The 18,626-nt window shown below is 48.6% G+C and overlaps 2 protein-coding genes across 8 annotated transcripts in view; one reads left to right on the forward strand and one right to left on the reverse strand.

Moving 5' to 3' along the window:
* SLA (Src like adaptor) overlaps positions 1 to 18,626 on the forward strand; it is a 142,417-nt gene that overhangs the window by 116,500 nt on the left and 7,291 nt on the right. For all 7 annotated transcript variants that reach the window (XM_082363795.1, XM_082363792.1, XM_082363794.1 and 4 more), the window contains 5 exons: positions 7,417 to 7,516; positions 8,349 to 8,435; positions 11,375 to 11,478; positions 13,731 to 13,862; positions 17,728 to 17,860. In XM_082363795.1, coding sequence (XP_082219921.1) covers positions 7,417 to 7,516; positions 8,349 to 8,435; positions 11,375 to 11,478; positions 13,731 to 13,862; positions 17,728 to 17,860 — 556 coding nt within the window. The remainder of the gene's footprint in view (positions 1 to 7,416; positions 7,517 to 8,348; positions 8,436 to 11,374; positions 11,479 to 13,730; positions 13,863 to 17,727; positions 17,861 to 18,626) is intronic.
* TG (thyroglobulin) overlaps positions 1 to 18,626 on the reverse strand; it is a 247,226-nt gene that overhangs the window by 72,777 nt on the left and 155,823 nt on the right. The gene's annotated exons all lie outside the window — the stretch shown is intronic.

Below are 18,626 nucleotides of genomic sequence, written 5' to 3' on the forward strand. Positions count from 1 at the left end.
CCGACACTGCCAGGCCCAGGGCGCCGGCTCCGTGGCAGGGGAGGCACCGCCCACGAGCCCATCCTGCGTGGTCGCCCCTCCCACGGGGCTGACAGGGGCGGCATGCTTGAGCAAACCCCATGAAAACACGGGCCTCCAAGGACTTGCCCATTTGCCTTTATTTTTTCAATGCAAATCGGCATGAAATAAGTTTCTCTTTTTCCACCGTGTGGCCGGGAGGTCACCTCTAGAGAGGAGGGAGAGGGGTCTCCCCGACCCTCCGCCCCCTGGTTCGGAGAATTCCCCAGGTCGTACCCAATTTGTGATCCAGGCAACCACATCAAGCGCTGGCGGGTGGTGGCTTTTCCATCCCCCGCCCCTGAAAAGTTTCCTTTGCGATCAGTCCTAACTTGATTTCCTCTTTTCTCTGACACCTAATCGAATAAGGGACAGGTGGTACAGTTGATGCTACATTAATTAGTCTCGATTCAAATGATGTAAAGAATGTGGGTTTTCATGGAACAACCACCTCTCAGGTAACACTCCTGCTTACTCATTTGATTGGTCTCAATTGCCTAGGAGGTCATGTGGGAGTGGATTGCTTTGGGCCAACAAACAATTAGTGCTTCCTCTGACGTTAGCCTGAGTGGTGGGCCTGAGGCCCCAGGCCCCGCATAGGGATCAGCAGGAGGTCAACCTGTGGATTTCTAGACAAACAAGTGCCCTGAGCAGGACTGTGAATGCTTTGGAATATGGGTTTGCCCCTCGGTTTTCTCCTAAACTAAGCTTTCCAGAACATTCCTGATTAGTCTAGTTCCCAGAGACGAACAAACATCACAAAACCCAGAGAGGTAGCAGGGCTTGATGGAAATAGGGCAGGTCTCAAAGTCAGATGACCTTGTTGGGCTTCTTGTATTGTCCCCTGGGAGCTACCTGACCACAGGTAAGTCACACAGCCTCCCACGAGGGAGGCTCTCAAATGGAGATCAGAGCAATCCCTCCACAGCAGTAATGGCAACACAAAGCAGCCGCCTGATACACGTGGGTAGAAGAACTTTTTTTATTTAACTCCATTTGGGGCTCTCTGATTGCACTCGGCTGTGTCTAAATGGCCTTCCCCCCAAAAAAGTTTTAAAGTGATAGAATTGGGGATTCCGTGACTTGTTTCCAAATCATCCCAAATAGCTCATTTTCTCTGCAAATTCTACACATGGTTCAGACTCCTGTTTTGGGCCCGACATAGGCGGTACAAAGTTGAATGAGACCCAGGGAACTCCCGAGGAGTAGGGAAATAGCATATTTCCACCTTAAAAACAGCGTTCAGTCACATTGCTGTGATCTTTTCCTCTCCCCGTTCCTTATCTTCTTATTGCCCTGGCCTGAAGTGAGATCTCACTGGCAGAGGTGGTAACACAAACCCAGACGCTGCTCAGACCCCCTTCTATGCAAGGATGGAAATAATGCTAAACTGTGCATTTACATAGCATCAAGGGTGCTGCCAGGGTGGGTGGAAAGAGGGGCGGGTGGGGCTCTGGGGGAGGAAGAGGGGGCAGGGAGCCTCAGAGACAGCAGAACACTTCTCAGCGAGTGGTGCTCAGACCACCTGCCTCGATCCCCTGGGTAATCATCAAAACTGCAGATTCCTGAGCCCCACGCTAGACCTGCTTGTGGGAATCCAAGGGTGGCGGGAGGGAGCAGCACGCCTGATTTCGTACAAGCCCCCTGGTGCATCTTAAGCCCCCTAAAACTTGCAGACCACAGAGCTACCCCTACACCAGCACACAAGGAGAGAGAGAGAAAGAGAGAGAGAGAGAGAAGCCAGCTGTCTCCCTAGTGTCTCTCTGTCCTCACTGGTAACATGAGGATAATTCGAGTTACTTGGTGCTTAGATGTGCCAGCCATGATGCCACGTGCTTTAGACACATCGACTCTGGATTCTCACACAGTGCAAGGGGTGATCCCTATTATCATTTCAACTTGGCAGTTGAGGAAACTGAGGGACGAGCAGGGTTACTTGCCCAAGGCCATACGGCTGGGATTTGAAGTCAGTGGCCGGAATCTAGTCCCCCCTCTTCACCCACGCATCACGTTCCTGGAGGGGACGGACTTGCAAGAAGCACACGTGTTTTCTGGAGTGAGAGAGAGCGTGGTCACCAGATTTAATGACACAGACACTCAAGTGCCCTTGTGAGGGACACAGACGGGAACCCGCGTCAGATCTTTGACTAGATGCAGGTTTCTCCCCCCGGTCTCACTTACCCCACTGCTGGTACATACGATGGCTTTAGGTGCAACATGATCATTCAACTTTTATATTGAATGTACAACGTTCGTACACTTAAAGGATACCATGCAAATTATGATTAGTCCATCAAACCCCCGATTTCACATTGCTTAGAAGGGGACTAAAGGCTTTTTTAAACTGAATTAACATGAAGAGAAACGCTATTAAGTAAGCGGTAGTGTAGGTGGTACTCAGTTGTGACCAGGAGAAGAGCAGGTCATCAAGAACAGAGTCTGCCTCCTTTGCTGATAGGTTACCTGGCTCCGAAACGAGGCCCTCAACTTACTGGTTGTGTGTTCTTGGCAAGACTCTCCACCTGGCTGTACCATTTGAGAACCTCAGGGCCTGCTCAGTCCCACTCTGTCCCATCTGAGCAATGGAGAAGCCAAGAGATTTCTGGGCCACTGGGTCTCACGTTCCAGCCCTTAACACAGGACCCACAGGTACAAGTGGTTCGTGGTGACCAAGAGATCTCAGTAGACCTTCTATCAGGCCAGTCTGCCTAGCCCTGTCTTATTGTTTCGGTGTGTGTTTGGGGGGTGGGGGGTGTATTTCCAGTAAAAGATACTAAAAGTAAGGTCTGCTTTGACCCCTCCCGAGGCCATGAGTTTGAGCACGACTCAAGGAAATGCAAAAGCAGAAGCTGAACTCACTGGGTTGGTTACTCCTCTCCTGCCAGCGGCACTGAGCTCCTTGTGCCAGCTCTGAAGCCTCCCTTACATCAGCCTTTGTCCCAGCCTGTCAGGGGTCAAGATCAACTGGGAAGAGCCTGATAACTACATCTCAAAAAGGCCTGAGTGGCTTAGGCACCTGACCATGAGCTTGGAAACCCTCCTGCTCTCCCCCAGACATTTTCCTAACACTCCCCCAAGCCTTGGTTTCTTCACCCTTTAAATAAGAATATATGTTCGGCAGCATTGTATTGGAGCAAAGGAAGTAAAGAATGGCTGCTTTTGCAAGATGGTTATAAATGGGATCTACTAAAAGATTTTCAGCATTTTAAAAGAAATGATTATACTACTCTAAGGAATAATAATGCAAAAAAGGGCCTGTCCTCTTTTGACCAAGTAATATTTGTGGCTAGTAAGTTCTGCCTCAGTCTCCTTCCTTTTTTGGATCCATTTCCTATTTTACACTTTTGTGCAGTGTTCAGTCTGACTCATTTCTGAGTTGAGCTATCACCAATATTTGGTCTCTTGAATTTCATCTTCTGTTCTCAGCAAATGGAGTTTGTTTTTAGAAGATAAGAATATTTTCAAATTTATGGGACTAGAGGCTTTTCAAAATTTAGAACACTACTGGCTGAGACTGGCCTTGGATTACGGCATGATAACCCCACCCGGTGCCATAAACATGACACCAGCTGCCACTGATTGAGGCAGGCTCTATACAGACAGTTCCTCATGAATCCTAACCCAATCAGATGAAGCCCATTTTGATATTTCCCAGTTTTATACATGAAGAAATCAAGCTCAGATTAGTTAAAAATAAATGTTTCTCCAACTTGCAGAACAATTAAGTTGAGGAGGTGGAATTTAAGCCAGGCCTGATTTATTTCAAAGCCGGTTCTCTCTCCTGAAAATTCTCCCTGGATTTCTCTTTTGTCTGCCCTGCACACTATTCTTCATTTAATCTGTTTCCTTATCTTGAGTCTGCAATAATCCCATCTGCTTCCTCTGAGCTCCACTTCCCTGTATCACTCATATGTCTGACTTAATTCAAATGCTCTGCTCTCCACAAAGCCAGGGGCTCCAGAAGTCCATAATAATGTGTTTGAACTTTATGAGCAAACTTAAATTTCCTATCTTCCGTTTATTTCACCATAGGGACCAAAGCTCAGGGAAGACTTAGCTAGGATCCTGGCCCCCGACCTTGCTTAGAATGGCCGCCCTTCCCACAAAAGTACAAACTGAACTTTCTATGCCTTCTGTTTTTCCAACGCTGGGGAAAAAGGTGATAGGGGTGGACCTGAAATCCCTGGCAAAGGACCACGCAAAGGCCATAACCTTGAAGCGGAAGCTCCAATGCAAGATTTTCTCAGCAGTGTTTAAGTGTCATAACTATAAAAAAACATCATTATTACGAAAATTCCACAGGAAACTCAACTCTTATTGTGAAATTGAAACTCTCCAGACCCTTAAGCCTATTTTCCCCGATTGAAACATTTTTTTTATAACGGGATTTTGTTTTTGTTTCTGTTTTTAGCAATATGAAAAGACGGTTGTTCTGTTTCACAGCCTTACTCTTGAATCAGAGATCAAAGGCCCAGCCGCTCTTGTAGACACACAACGTGTTTCAAGTTTCCATTATCGGCACAGATAAATGCTGTGCCTCTCATTTCCACACTCGTTTTTCAGAAGGGGCTGGTTCTGTGATGCCCTCCCCACCCCATGCTGCCTGCTGCAGATCAGGTTCCCTTCTCCTGGACCCTTTAAAACCTTAGCCCAGTAGCACTTTCCAAAGGCCTAGTAGCACGGGGACCTCTTCACGTTTTCATTTGGTAAACCTGCCTTGGGCATCCTGGGTGGGACGGGACTGGTGCTGGGCTAGGGGCCCCGGCCAGACCCTCCTGAGGTTCACAGCCATTCCCCGATAGCCACACAGATGCAAAAACACATACAACCCTGGCTAGAGGTTCACAGCCATTTCCCGATAGCCACACAGATGCAAAAACACATACAACCCTGGCTAGAGGTTCACAGCCATTCCCCGATAGCCACACAGATGCAAAAACACATACAGCCCTGGCTAGAGGTTCACAGCCATTCCCCGATAGCCACACAGATGCAAAAACACATACAGCCCTGGCTAGAGGTTCACAGCCATTCCCCAATAGCCACACAAATGCAAAAACACATACAACCCTGGCTAATTGCCTCTAGGGAAAAGCCCAGGGCCCAAGAGGGGGTACAAGAGGAGGGCTGGGCCTCTCCCAAGCATCAGGCTAGCCTCCCCTCTGGGGGTGACCTCTGAGTTGACAGAGGTGGGAGGGACGAGAGAGGGGACAGCAGAGTGTAGTCCAGGCAGAGGGAACAGACTGCTCTCAGGCTCTGAGGATGGGGGAACCTGGCCGGCTGAGAAAAACACAATGGCCTATCTCACCGCTTCGGAGGCAGTGGAGGCCATGTTACTAAGTGGTCCTTTCATATTTGGGAGCAATTAGTCCACGAAGGACAGATTTCCATCATGAAGGCATTTTCCAACCCCTCATTTCCCAGACTAACCCACACCCCAGAGGGGAAAATGTGTCCACACTCAGAGTGGCAAATCAGCCTCAGAACCGGGGCCGATTTACCGGGCAGCTGGACAAACCCTATGTACCAGGCCCCACTCACTGCCCAGCACCTTCCTAGGGCCCTTACCTAACACCGTATCTGCAATTTCGTGCTCTTTTTCTTAAAGAGGACCTCCAAATGTGCATAGGCTTCGTGTCCCACCAAGTCTGGATCCATCCCTTATTAAAACTCAGGACTCCGGGCTTCAAGCCCAACTGCAGTGCCACCTCTACTTATTGGACTGGGCCGGAGCTACACAAGGGAAGAACTCTTTTTATAGCAAAGCAGAGTGTGGAGAGGCCTCCCCACAGGCTCAGGGAAGGTCAGAGGCCTCACTGGTCAGCCCTTCCCCGGCGACTCCACTCCTTCTCGTGAGCCCTCCCCGCTTTCACTGACTGTGGCCACCGTGAATCACTTTTGATTTCCATCTCACTGTCTGTGACTCAGTTTCCCCAAGTGAACAATCCGTCTGAGTGCGCTCTTCCATGGAGATCACTCGTTTCTCATTTATTCTTATTCATCCTCGTACTTAAGTTCTCTTTCGACTTAGTCTGATAGGGGAGATGTGAGTTGGAGACTACAGGACATATGGGCTCTAAGGGGCAGGGGCTAGAGGTCCCAGCATGAGGGTATCTGGATCCTAGAAAGTGGCCACCAAGCCTGAGGTGCCCAGGTGCTGGCTGGGATTTCTCCAGATTTTCTTGGGGTGAAGGGGGCGGGGAATGACCCCTCCCCCCATTATTGGTGCACTCTCTAGAATGTGAGTTCTGTGACAGCAGGGAGACTTGGCTTGCTTTGTTCGCCATGCTTGGCCCACAGTAGGTGCTCAATAAATAATTGGCAAATGAATGAATAAATGGTATGTTACCCAGAATTTTGAGTTCAGATGCCCAGCCAGCAGACAGACTGATCAACGCAACAGCACAGCAAACAATGACTGAATCTGCCAATTTGTAGGATATGCTATTTCCCCAAAGACATACCCCGATATTCTCCTGCAGCTAAGGGATCCGAATTACGGCAAATCACTAAGGCTGTGAAACAAGGCTTTGTTTAGTGTCAAAACGTGAACTCCCATGCTATCTCTTTATCTCTAGTCTACAGTAAGCTGTAGTCACCCGAACCAGAATGAACGAGAGAGCATGCTTTCCTTTTCAAAACTTTACCAGAATTACTTTCAACATATGTATGATGAGTACTTATTTTTTCTTTCACCTCCCCTCCCCAGCAAACGTCCCTATTAAGTAGATTCCCGACACGGCACCTTACATTCTACAAGGAAGAAGGGCTTTGTTGAGCTTCAGAGTTAATACCTCCTGACCCTGGTGGGTCCTCAGAACTCACAGAGCCTAAGCCCGACATCCCGACCCTGATACGTTGCAGACATGGGGCCCACAAACCCCAAGGAGGGTACCTGAGGTGATGGTAATAAGATGGGACGTTTTCACAACATCCCATCATTCATGGATGATGCTACATACTTTCATCGTATCTCATAAAAAAAATCCTGGAAAGAGGTATTATTAGCCCCATTTTAAAGATGGGAAAGTCAAGGCTAGGAGGCATTCCAGGACTTGCCCAAGATTATATGGATCAGTAGACACAGGGGCAGACCATGGAGTCAGATCTTGTGACCTCAGCTCAAGGACCTCTGGATCCCCATTTCTCAGATGGGAACGTCAGGGCCAGGGCAGGCTTGATCATGAGAGTAGGTCACCTGACCCTCTGGGTTCCTTCAAGCATCCTGCCTCACCATCCCTGAAGAGAGGAGGACCAGCTGAAAATTGCTATTTCAAAACAATCAAGTGTCTTTAGCTGAAAAGTCCCCAGGAAGGTCTTCCCTCTGCCTCTACATCCCCTTTGCCTTTGTCTCCCCAGGAGTGGACAGCGACTTCCTGGCTGTGCTGAGTGACTACCCGTCTCCTGACATCAGCCCCCCGATATTCCGCCGTGGGGAGAAACTGCGTGTGATTTCTGAGTGAGTGAGCTTTCCAAAACTTTGACAAAGCCCCCAAAAGAAGAACTCGATTTTGGTGGGAATCATTAGATTTTAGCTATAGCTGTCCAATTCCACATGGGCCCTGGTCCTGTTGTGAGGTGAGAAATTTGGCCCATACAGCAGGCCTTAATGCTTAACCCTCCTTAGTGCTGCCAGTACTCTAAAGCCTTCAGTGGCTCCCCATTGCCTGATGGATAAAATTTAATTCCTTAACTTGGCTTTTGAGGCCCTTGATGATCCAACGTCTGCTTCTCATGTTGGCCTCATCTCCCCGACACAGGCAGGGTTGATATTATATATTAGTGCAGACTCAGGAAGAGGACACAGAGGTCCGAAAAAAACTTCTGATGATAAACAGAAAGGTATTGCCTTCTAGCCTGTTGTCTCTCCATGATTTGAAATAGGCTATAAAAGGAATAGGGGCTCTGAGAGCCTTTTATTTAGATCCTCATTGATGTAGACATGTGAAACTATCTTGGTTGAATCTCAGGGTCTATTTCAGCACAGCAAACATTTATTTTTAAAAAGCCTCCAACTGTGGAAGATCAGCTGGAAACACCATCTGCTGACCCCTGAAAGGTGGCTATTGCCAACTTGTGGGAAGATTTCCTGTTAGCTCAGAATTGGGGGGGGGGATACACTTAAAAACTAAATTTTCATAGGGAGAAATTCCAGTTAACATGGCCATTGACAGACCTTAAAAAAGGAACATCCCAATGTATCCCAGGTTAAATCTGATTACTCTCTTCATTCGTTCATTCACTTTGCCACTCCCCTATTCGCTCTTTTCTATTTGTTCTTGTCCTTCTAGTGAAGGGGGCTGGTGGAAAGCCATTTCCCTTAGCACTGGTCGAGAGAGCTACATTCCTGGAATATGTGTGGCCAGAGTTTACCATGGGTGAGTACATTTCCAAAATAGCATCAATAAAGCATGATCTTTATGCAAGTGACTCAGACATCTGCATAGAGAGATCCCAGCCTGGGACAGTGGAAAGGAAGGTATTGGTTCGAGAGGGTCACTTCTACGCTCAGCTCAGTCCCTAAGGAATGGTGCGACCTTGGGCTAACCTTCCCCTGAGACTCGATTTCCTCAATATTAAGACAAATGATGGACCTTGCAGCTCTAATGCGGTGTTCCTGTAGCAATCAGGATTCAGACACTGTGATCACAGGATGCAGCAGCCAAAAGCCAGTCTAAGTTCAAACCCGCCTCTGTCACTTATGGGCTGTGTGACAGTGGGCACGTCGTTCAACATTGTAAGCATCAGTTTCCTTTCCTCACGCGTCAAATAGAGATCATAGTATAGAATGAAAGGAATAATAACATATAGTAATGGGACCAAAGTCTAGGGTTGTTAGGAAAATGAGATAGGCTAATACACGGAGATTTCTTGAAACCATGCCTGGCATTACCATCAGCACTCAATACGTATTAGCTACATTCTTACCAAATCATATCCAGAACACAGAGAACAGGCTCTGACAAAAATGCTTACGTACCCAACCTGACAAATGGAGAAGTCAAGCAGGAAAGGAGACCCTTTAAATAATCGGGCACAGCAGATGAGAAAGCAAGGACGTTGCTTTCCCCTGCAGTTGTGACATGACGGGTGGCCCTGGTGGCCAGCACACCCAGGCCAGGACAGGTGTGTCTCAGCCCTGCTTCCTTGGTGGGGCCTCGGAAAACTTCCTTAACCTCCTTGAGCCACAGTCTCCTCATCTGTCGAGCTACCAAGGCCAGACCTTGGCATATAGGAAGGGAGAAGGGAGCTCTACTTTGCATTTGAGGGATCCAGAAATAACTTCCTTACAGTCAGAGAAGGACTCTGCACGCCACCTGCTCACCTGGGGAAGCAGAGCAAACTGCCTGAATATTTGAAGCATAGAATTCAGTGCACTTCATGGCAGTGTTACTGATTTTGATGATGAACACCCAAAACTGTCTCTGTGCTTAGGATGACGAAGCTGAGTGGAGGTGGGGCAGTAGCTACTATGAGAGTTATGTTCTGAAAGAGAAGTGAGTCATGGAACTCTTCTCATCAGCTGTGTGTCATTGATCCATCCATTCACTTAGCAATCATGCATGGATACCTTCATGTTGAAGATGTGGTGCTGAACGCTGGCAGGAGCAGGGAGTGAGGAACCCTGATGAATAAGATGTAATCCTGACACTATAGCACTTCTAATCTAGCAGATGCAATAAATGTTCTTAAAATATGTAACAGGAAGAGAGGTGATGCAGCATAGTGGTTATGGAATTCGAAAAATGCATCTCAATTCTAGCTCTATCAGTTGCAACGTGGGTAACTTGGATAAATTACTTAATCACTCTGACCCTCAGTATCCTCATCGGTGAAAGAGAGATAATACTACCTGTCTTAGGGGGTTGATATGAGGATTAGATTTCAAGTGCTTAATATGGTATGTGGCCGATAATTAGTATTCATGCGTGGCTGTTGTTACTGTCATTGTTTTATTGTCTTCATATTTATAAGTGGAATTTCATGTAAGGACTTGAAAGGATGAATGTCATGTACGCTGAAATAATTAATATGCCATATACTATGGAGACCTAAGGGAATAGTTGAAATATTTGGCCGAATATGGAGTCATCATGATCTTAGTAACAAAATCTTTCTTGGAGACCAGTTCATAAATAAACGGTATGGGACGTTATGCCTGCGTGTCTTCTCACACACGGTGCTTCAGGAGCCCTCAGCCAGCCCCGTCAATGGCCCGCTTTCATGCCACAGGGAATGTTAAAGAGTGAGAAACAGCAGAGTGTTAATACTGGTCACAGCACGCACTCATCCAGACATGTGATTGAAAGCCGGGGCACGTTCACTGAAACAGAGTCAGTTAAAAAAGGATGTACAATTGCTTCCGAGTACACACCAGCCAGCTGCTAACAGCATTTCCTTCCATGCTGAGATCTGGCCCAGCCTGGTCTGCAAAATGAGAAGGGCCCTTCCCCTTAGAACACAGATTCCTTTGTGTCCCGAGCTGCTTTCTAAAGCGTATTCAAAGTGCCCACTCTCCTCTGGAAGGTGAACATTACATTGGAAAGCTGGACTACAGTATTACAACTGCTTTTTTCAATTGTTAAGTGAAAAAAAAGCAAGAAACGTATGGAAATGCATCATGCAATGACAACTGAGTTTAAAATATGTTGAAAAGAGAAGACAAGGAGGAAATAGAATGAATGCAAGGTGGGGCATCAGGTGGCGAAATTAGGCACCACCATTTTTTTCTTTCTTCTTTCCTCCCTTCCTCCCTCTCTCCCTCCCCCTTCCTTCCTTCCTTCCTTCCTTCCTCCCTCCCTTCCTTCTTTCCTTCCTTTCTCATGTTCATTCATTCATTCACTCACAGATATATACCAAGCTTGATAACCTGGACACAAAGGCAAAACCTCAAACGACAGACACGGTCCCTGCCCCCATGGATGGAGAAGCCGGGTAGTCAGATTATCAGGGACATAGACATTAAATAAACTACCAAATAGGTCCCTTATCATGTTTTAGGATGCTTTCATATAATACGGAACGGGCACAGTGCAGCTGGCATTTGAGAAACAGGGTAAGAAAGATGCTTTGTGCATCTCTGTGTCCTCACTATTCAATGTAACACCTGGCTTGCAGTGTGTACTTGGGAATTTTATTTGAAAGGTTAAATGAATGAATGAATGAATGAACCGTTGATTGCCTTGCTCTTTTATCTTTTCAATCCCAACAGAGGGTTTTATATTAGCTGGACCTGGCTCACTTCTGCCTGCCTCCTGCCTTTCTTGGGGTGGGGGGGTATATTCAGGACGCCCATGGCTGTCTTTCTTCTCCCCAGCTGGCTGTTTGAAGGGCTGGGCAGAGACAAAGCTGAGGAGCTACTGCAGCTGCCAGACACGAAGATCGGCTCCTTCATGATCCGGGAGAGTGAGACCAAGAGAGGTGAGCAGCCTCCAATGCATCCTTCCGTACGTGCGTCAGACAAGCAGGCTTTGCTCCGCGCTGACGCACCCACTACCTGGTTCAGGTTCCCTCCTCCCACGAGGCACGCAAACCCGTCCGGCGCGGTGAGCTCCCAGCGGTCCACACGCCATCAGTGCGGCCAGCACCCAAGCCAGGGGCAGTGACCTGGGAGGGGGGCGTCGCTGGCACAGGCTCTGACCCACGGCAGGCCTGGCACACCTGTTGTGTTCTTACTACACAGCAGACCTTCATTCGTAGTCCTGGCTGTGCCCTACAGTGAAATCAGGCAGCTTAGAGAATCGGGACCAGCAGATTCACCATGACCTTCATTGTTTTAATTTTCATACATCCTACGCACTAAGGAATTCAGTGAAAAAGAAAGAGCCGGGCTTTGTCATGGTTCGAAGCAAGGGTCCCGAACTCTAGTTTGGCCTGCGTGAATGACTAAGAAGTCACCTCTTCTCTCTAAGCCCAAGTTCCCTTCTTTATAACATGGGATTAATAATAGGAAAATACTTGGCAGGTGTCTGGAATGGCGTATACACTTAAACTCGCAGAAGCAAAACATTAATAGCCTGGGCTTACTCAGGCTAACTGAGAATTGATATTAACTTCTTAAATATAGAAAATATTTTCAAGTTCTTAGCCTGCTTCTTGCACGTTCGCTATCAAAGAAGAGAAAATGTGGTATCTGAGACTATTGCCCGTGCACTTATTAAGCACCAGAGCTACCTGGTGCTGGATGGAGCCCTTCACCGAAATGAGCATCAGCTTTCCTTTGGGGAAGCAGGGACCATATATACGTGATTAAAATATTTAAAAAAATCCAGGAACAACTTTTCTCTCAGAAACCTGAATATGCTGGGTAAGAGCAAGCGCGAAGCAAAGGCAAAACTTCTTGTGCAGGTCCCAGGGATCTCCCGAGGCAGGAGACCCAGACTCAGGCACGGCCGGGGGGCGGCGGGGGACGGACCCAATGTGAGTTGCCAGAGCTGATCTAAAAATAATCAGGCCGAGCTGCAGCCGAGCTGGGGCCCAGGTGGGGGGCCCAGGCCCTGCTCCCTTGGGTATGCAAAGTTCTCATAAGTTTCCACCTGCTACCCTTGACCTACTCACCATCCTTCAAGTCCCTGCTGACATTACCGGAAGACACATGCTGAACTGACTCAGAGGGCGGGCCTGGGACAGAGCGAGGGATGGCCAGCAGAATGGTAGGAGGCCTGCTCTGGGAGGACAAAGGCCCCACCCCGGGGCTGCCACTTCCAAGCTGTGTGCCTCAGGCTACTGCACGCAGCGCTCCAGCCTCAGTTTCTCCATCTGTATAGTATTTGAGAACAATACCTCCCAGAGTCTTTCTGAGAATCATCACAGACGTTGCTATGAAATAGCTCAACCCCCAGCCCAGCACATGCAGCAAAAACTCAGCAAGTACAAGTGCCCCTCCATCTCACTGCTTCGCCAGCCTTTTCACTCCTCGAACCCCAGAAGACAGAGCAGGAAGGACCCTTCAACATGACCTAAGCTCAATTCTCTCACTTTCCATTTGGGGAAATCGAGGCTAAGAGAGGTAGTGGCAGGTGCTCACCCAAAGTTCTACTCTGATTAACCCATCTTGGGTCATTACCCTCATGGTGCTGAAGGAGACAAAACACATTTCATGCCGCTTAGGAATACTCAGAAAAATGTCTTAACTGCCACAGTTCCTGAATTTCTGAGAAGCATAAGTCAGAGGCAGAAGGGACCAGGAAAAGGGGGCATAACTGTAAGGGCCCCTCAACTGTGTGATGGAGGAAAATGACAGCACAAATATCTTGGAGCGTGAACTTGGGAAAGACTCGAGAATGACCGCAGATCCGGGATGTACAGGGTGCAACCCAACTCTAGTCATTTCATTTGGTCTAAGGACCCACAAAAGGAAGTGGAAGACCCTAGAATGGTAACTCGCAAAGCAAAGACTTAGCCCTTGCATTTGAACACCTGCATTGCAATAAGGTTAATGCAACTGCGCTGCTCAAATACCACGCTCCCGGGGTCTCTAAAGAGTGAGCTACAATCAAGCAGACAGGGTTTGAGCAGCCGTTGCTCGAAACACAAAAGCGTGTGTCTGGGTACCACCATCATATCACAAGGCCGAGAAGGTCTCTCTGCCTCAGCGGTGGTGGGCTCCTTAGCTGGCGGCCCTTGGGTGGGGACACATGGAATGCCACTGACTCGTCCTCCACTTCCTGCAGGTTTTTACTCGCTCTCGGTTAGGCACCGGCAGGTGAAGCATTACCGCATCTTCCGTCTGCCGAACAACTGGTATTACATTTCCCCGAGGCTCACCTTCCAGTGCCTGGAGGACCTGGTGAACCACTATTCTGGTAAGAAACACTCCATTGGGACCGATACATGACGCCCCTCTTTGCTAACTGCCCCTACCCTGGGCACTCACTCTAGGCTGCACACGGGTCACCAAGATATGCCAGGTGGTTTACTTTGCTCTCTTGCCCATCCTGGCTTCTTCATATGCTCTTTTCTTTTTAATTCAGACTGTAAGTTCCAGGCTAAAACAGACTGAATGTGAAGGCTGCCTAAGTAAGTAAGATGCAGCCAACCTCAACTTCACCCCCTCTCTACCTGTAAGTGAAACGAATTAGGATGTCCCTACATTCACAACCACAGACAGTCTGCACTTCCTTAAGTGGATTGTACGCTTGGGCCTCTGGGGCTTTGTTCTGAAATGCCACTCATTTCCCCTTTTCTGCATGTCAAAATCCTCGTCAACCTTCAAGGCCAACAGGAAGCCGCCTCCTTGATGAAGCCCTAAGAGTCAGAAAACTAATGGTCTGTTTTCTCTGCTCTCCTAGCATGTCAGGTGTTTTTCTCCCTAGAACTCTGGGCGTCCTGCCCAGTGACCTAGTTAACTGTGTACTAGTCTGTGTTTCCCAACAAGCTCTTAGACACCAGGGATTATACTTTGTTCATCCATATATCCTCCCTGGGCCCAGGAGAGAGGTCCAAATGTTCCATGCTGACCAGGATGGGGCGTATCCTCCAGGATGGAGGAAGCAGAGTGGGGTTTGATGGAGGCGATGATATAGTGTGCAGAGTTGGAAGAGGACCTTCACGTTAGATTGGGAAAGGCCTGAATGCCAGGTCAGGAGTTAGAGTTTTACCCTACGGAAAAGGGAGAAATAGTAAAAAGGTGGCTGCATTTCTAAGAGCTGGCTCTGGAACCTTCTTGTGTTCATATCCCAGATCTGGGCAACCTTGGGCTGGCGGTTCACCTTTGTGCCCACATTTCTCCAGGTAATGCAGGTGCTAACTGTTCCTACCGCGCGGATGCTGTGAGGTTCACCGAGTTAGAGCGCGGAAAGTGCTGACGAGAGCGCCGGGCACGCAAACGTGGGCTCCTGCTACGTGAGCCACTATTCCCCGGCCAGGAGGCCTCCCTCCTCCCTGCTTCTGCCTTGTGAAAGGGAGGAAGACAGAAGCTGCTTTCACTTTGTAAGCAACTTCCCCCTTCTGGGTTCAGGATGTCTGATCCCACGCCCTGGGTTCTTTAGGATGTGGGATCTTGAAGGGCATTTCAAGGTGAAAGGAGGAGTCCACGGGGCTGGGTTGTCACACCTGGCCTGGGAGAAGTGCAGGTCTGGAAGGAGGAATGGCCACTAGGGAGACCCAGGCCCAGCCTCCTGTACGGGCTCCGTGAGACCGTGGGCGAAGACCTTCACCTCTCAGAGCCCCGGATCCCCATTCATGGAAGGTGGGTGAGAGCAGCAGCCCCTGCAGGTGGTTGTCATGATTATTGAACACGAAGGTGAACGTAACACGATCATCACAGCCTGGCACATGGCGGACGCAAAATAAATGATAACAAATATTTCTCCCATGATACCCAAACACCTAGCAGCTTAGCTAAAAATGAAAGAGGAAGGGAGTCCTGGAAACAGTCAGCTTTTACTGATCATGAGTCAAATTTGGTTGTGGTATTTGGCTTTTAATAAGAATCATCTGAGAGGTGTGGCGACCATAAGTTTTGCATAGACGAAAGCAAACATGAAAAGGATGCTGGCCCAGCAAAGGTTTTTATGGACCAGGAGGTCCACACGGCTCCCAGGCCGCAGACGCCCGAGGATCTCACGCCAGCACAGAAGCAGCGCCTTCCAAATATGCGCCCCTGGCCATCGCATCAGCACAGGGATCGCAGGCAGCAGTCACCTCTGCGAATGACTGAAAAGGGTCTGGAGGCCTGAAAGGCTTCCGGTGCCTTCAGGACCTCAAGGTGGGAATAATGTGGCCAATTTACGTCCCACCAGGTTCTTCCTAAAGGCGCAGAATCAGAGAAGATGTGTGCTAAGCGACATGAACAGACAATTTTGTTTTATGAGTTACTTATATTTATTATCCTGTGCTCTTGGGCAAATTATTTAATATCTCAGGGCCTCAGTTTCTGCATCTATAAAATGGGGATTAAAATGCCTCATAGGATTATTGTTAGGACCAAAAAAAATAATGCCTGTGAACTGGCTGTGATCTTGACCCCAGGGGCCTTGGTTTCTTCATTCCCCAAACGGGTGTAACGGTACTGACGGCCCAGAGTAGCTCGGAGTCCCCTGAGCTGACACATGCCACGCTCGCTCAGCACCAGGCTCAGCCTACGTGCTCAGAAGTGTTAGTCCTCTTCTTCTTTGCCAAAATGTATTTCTCACCCTAAGTGTTAACCTTGCTAAGGAAGGACGTTCCCCCGCCTGTGCTATCTACTGCTGCTGGTTTCTTTTGTCTTTGTGTCTGACTCAGTCTCCTTTGCCTCCTAATCTGGGAGGGCGTTTCAATTTCCAACCCGTGACAGGTAATTATTTCAGATTCACATCCAGTTAAGCTCCCTGTAACCTCAGGGTCCAATCTCACATTTCTCAGTGTGAGCCAGTGTGGGTGGACATTTGAGTTCACGGTGAAAATCACGTGGAGATGAAGCATTATTGACTGCCACCCTCTGCAGCCTGGGCTTGCTTCTTCAGCTACTATTACCTTTTGTTCTTTGGCAAGGACACCCCAAGAGCTGCATCAATAAGCTGGGAGGTGAAGCCTGCCGTAGGGGCGATGAGCTTCCTAAACCCTGGTGACTTATGTGCTCGGGGCTGGAGTGGCGTTGTCCTGAGAGGCCAGTGGCAGCTCACATACTCGGCTACCTCATCTCCCCCAGGACATGAGACCCACTGGGCTCTTCAACCTCAATAGGGCCACACAGAATCTCCTCCATCTGGAAGAACATCTGAGCCCAGCAGGCTTGAGTCTTTCTCATGATGTCGTGGGCTATGGGAAGGCTTCGAAGAGATGGAGGCTCTCTATCTTAAAGCTCCTGGAAAGATGGGGGACCATGGAAACTCAGCTATGTCCTACTAGCAGAGGGGTAAAAGGAAAGGATTTATTTAATTTTCATCCTCTTTGTATCTAGGGTAGAGAAGAGAGACGTTTCTTCCTTTTTTTCTTCGTCCATTTTCTCCATTTGCCTTTTATCTTTTTTCTCCTCCTATTTCTGTGTCTTTTATCCTTTTTGTTCTGTCTTTGCTTCTTCCCCTCCCTCCCTCTCTCTACCTCATTCCCTCCTTCTCTCTCCATCTTCCTCCCTTCCTTCCTTCCTTTCCTTCCTTCCTTTCCTTCCTTCCTTCCTCCCTCCCTCCCTCCTCTCTCTCTCCCTTCCTGTCTGTCTTCTTCCCTTGTTTCATCTCCCTTTCTTCCTAAAGATGCACTAGCCCCACCCATGCCGTGCTGAACCCTTTCTGCGTGCCGTGGGAGAAGCCACGTCGCGCGCATCTCCCCCACCGCCGTGCACACAGGAGGCTCACCTGAAGCTGATGGCCCTGCGCCTGGGTGTGAAACCCCTGAGTCTGGGCCCTCGTGCGAGTGCTCTGCCAGCTGTTCTCTCTCGGTAGCTCAGTCCCCTCATCCAACAATTGAGGAAACAGGTTCAGAGAGGGTCAAGGTGATTCACTATCTGGGCGGAGCTGAAACTCGAACCCAAGTTTGGTGGATTCTGGATCCTAAACTCTTCTCTTTACTTGTGTCAAGCTAAGCACAGTGTGTACCCAGGACACGTTAATATTTCTTCAACAGCTGGGCACGTGACTCCCAGCCCCTCTCAGATCTCAGCCTCCATCCCCCTTGTGAATATCCAGGGCCCCGCACCCCACACTGGCCGGGGCAACCCACAGTCACCGACTGGTTCTCTGCTTCCCTCCTCAGAGGTGGCCGACGGCCTCTGCTGTGTGCTGACCACGCCCTGCCTCACTCAGACCACGGCTGCCCCAGCAGCGAGGGCCCCCGACGCACCCGTCACCTTGCGCCAGAAGACCTTCGACTGGAAGAGGGTGTCCAGGTGTGTGTCTGCGTGTGTGTGTGTGTCCTCCATGAACGAACGTGTAAGCCCCAAACCAGCACGTGAGCCTGGCACGTGAACACCATGGCCAGTTACCGCTGGCCCTGCTAAACCCTCGCTCTGAGCAGATGCAGACCCCAGGAATCCCACTGTCCCCAGCCTCAGGCCTCACGCCCCGGGTGGCATGGCCCTAGCATCTCCCTGCCATGGCCTCAGTCCCCGCAGTTGTGCAAACATTTATCGAGCCCTCCTTTGGTGTTAGCCGAATATTTTCTAGCTGAATGATACCATCTTGCTTTTTTCTAATTGTTAGTACCCTAGAGAATAACACACAAATCAATCTTGTACAAATTTAATATTACTGTAAACTTAATCATGAAGGTAAACATACAAGCAAAATCCTAAGGCGACTTCATTTTTTTAAGGGAAAAAAAAATAATCTTCCCTTATTTGTTCTATTTGATTGTCAGCTATTGCATTTTTAGGGGTATCTGTAGTTGGGATTATCTCTGTAGTTGGGGTTATCTTATTAATTAAACACCGATCCAGACATCCCATTGGCAAATTCAAAGAAAATCAGTCATCAGAATTGCCTGGGAAATGAATAAAACAGATCTTCCTTGTAAATATCATGAAGAACTATTCATTAAAATTTATAGTTGGAAGTTTTAGCCATCCAAGGAAATGGCAGTTCAGAGAGGTTGAGTGATTTCTCCAAGATTACACAGCCGCAAATGCAAGAAGCAGAATTAGAATGTTAGATATA

The sequence above is a fragment of the Balaenoptera borealis genome, assembly GCF_965194805.1.
Source record: "Balaenoptera borealis genome assembly, chromosome: 17".
NCBI lineage: Eukaryota > Metazoa > Chordata > Mammalia > Artiodactyla > Balaenopteridae > Balaenoptera > Balaenoptera borealis.